Below are 2,109 nucleotides of genomic sequence, written 5' to 3'. Positions count from 1 at the left end.
TGCCTAACAGTATATCTCTCATACAGGAAGCTGGCAATGAAAGTATATGTGATTGCTACTTAACCTTTTTTAGTTAGTGACAACAACCTAATAAACAAATACCAAATAAAGCCGAGTAACATGTCAGTGTCTGAGTGGACAGTGGCATTCACTAAGTTTGGAAATTGGACGAACTCTTTCTGTCCGTGCAAGACACAAACACACAACCCGAACAAGGGGAATCGATGTAAGATAAATGATGGATTGTAGCTGTAATCTGTCATTTGTACTTTCAAATTTAACATCGTATCAAAGTTTGGATAATTTAACTTTTGTGTGTGATGGAAATATTAGATTTTAACAAGCTATTCCGAGTGACCGGCGCTGAAGATGGGATATATAATTCACCATTGCTGATTGAAAATTCCACCGAAATGATCGTGAATTCTTTTTAAAACACAATGGGTGAGATAGTATGAAGACCTTATGAGCGTCTCGTCATTCAGACTACCTGTAAACAGTGACCAATATGTCATTCTACTGCATAAAATAAAATATTTCTTTACGTGATCGCAATTCCTATAGTGTAGTATCTCCATGGAAACCAGTAGTTGAAGTCCATAGGACCACTAGGTCGATGTATATGCATTTTGGATGGATATCCATGTTGTCTTGACAGTGCAGGTAGGGGCTCAGTCAGGCTTGTGTAATTCATTGTAGAGACCAAAAATAGTCGAATGGTAAATAGTACTGCTATATCGTTATTATTAATTTGTACATATGTAGTGTCATGGTGATATGTGTCCATATGTACAGTATCATAGTGAAATGTGTTCATATGTACAGTGCCATGGTGAAACATGTCCATGTGTACAGTATCATAGTGAAATGTGTCCATGTGTACAGTATCATAGTGAAATGTATCCACGTGTACAGTATCATAGTGAAATGTGTCCATATGTACAGTGCCATGGTGAAATATGTCCATGTGTACAGTATCATAGTGAAATATGTCCAAGTGTACAGTACCATAGTGAAATGTGTCCATATGAACAGTGCCATGGTGATATGTGTCCATATGCACAGTGTCATGGTGATATGTGTCCATGTGTACAGTGCCATGGTGATATGTGTCCATGTGTACAGTGCCATGGTGATATGTGGCCAAGTGCACAGTGTCATGGTGAAATGTGTCCATATGTACAGTGCCATGGTGATATGTGTCCATGTGTACAGTATCATAGTGACATGTGTCCATGTGTACAGTGCCATGGTGATATGTGGCCAAGTGCACAGTGTCATGGTGAAATGTGTCCATGTGTACAGTGCCATTGTGATATGTGTCCATGTGTACAGGGCCATGGTGATATGTGTCCATATGTACAGTGTCATGGTGAAATGTGTCCATGTGTACAGTGCCATGGTGATATGTGTCCATGTGTACAGTGCCATGGTGATATGTGGCCAAGTGCACAGTGTCATGGTGAAATGTGTCCATATGAACAGTGCCATGGTGATATGTGTCCATGTGTACAGTGCCATGGTGATATGTGTCCATGTGTACACTGCCATGGTGATATGTGTCCATATGTACAGTGTCATGGTGATATGTGGCCAAGTGCACAGTGCCATGGTGATATGTGTCCATATGCACAGTGCCATGGTGATATGTGTCCATGTGTACAGTGCCATGGTGATATGTGTCCGTATGCACAGTGTCATGGTGAAATGTGTCCATGTGTACAGTGCCATGGTGATATGTGTCCATGTGTACAGTGCCATGGTGATATGTGTCCATGTGCACAGTGTCATGGTGAAATGTGTCCATATGAACAGTGCCATGGTGATATGTGGCCAAGTGCACAGTGCCATGGTGATATGTGTCCATGTGTACACTGCCATGGTGATATGTGTCCATGTGTACAGTGCCATGGTGATATGTGGCCAAGTGCACAGTGCCATGGTGATATGTGTCCATATGCACAGTGCCATGGTGATATGTGTCCATGTGTACAGTGCCATGGTGATATGTGTCCATGTGTACAGTGTCATGGTGATATGTGTCCATGTGTACAGTGCCATGGTGATATGTGTCCATGTGTACAGTGCCATGGTGATATGTGTCCATAT

The 2,109-nt window shown here is 41.7% G+C and overlaps 1 protein-coding gene across 1 annotated transcript; it reads right to left on the bottom strand.

Annotated features, from left to right (window-relative positions):
• Positions 1-797: 797 nt before the first annotated feature.
• LOC139443870 (uncharacterized) lies at positions 798-1,851 on the bottom strand. Its single transcript, XM_071224763.1, has 2 exons — positions 909-1,851; positions 798-847 (listed from the first exon to the last, which is right to left on the bottom strand). The coding sequence occupies exons 1-2, from the start codon at positions 1,849-1,851 to the stop codon at positions 798-800; spliced, it is 993 nt and encodes a 330-aa protein (XP_071080864.1).
• Between the last annotated feature and the right edge of the window lie 258 nt (positions 1,852-2,109).

The sequence above is a fragment of the Haliotis cracherodii genome, unplaced genomic scaffold (genome assembly GCF_022045235.1).
Source record: "Haliotis cracherodii isolate W230 unplaced genomic scaffold, xgHalCrac1.p SCAF_5, whole genome shotgun sequence".
NCBI lineage: Eukaryota > Metazoa > Mollusca > Gastropoda > Lepetellida > Haliotidae > Haliotis > Haliotis cracherodii.
This window is presented reverse-complemented; position numbering and strand designations above follow the sequence as displayed.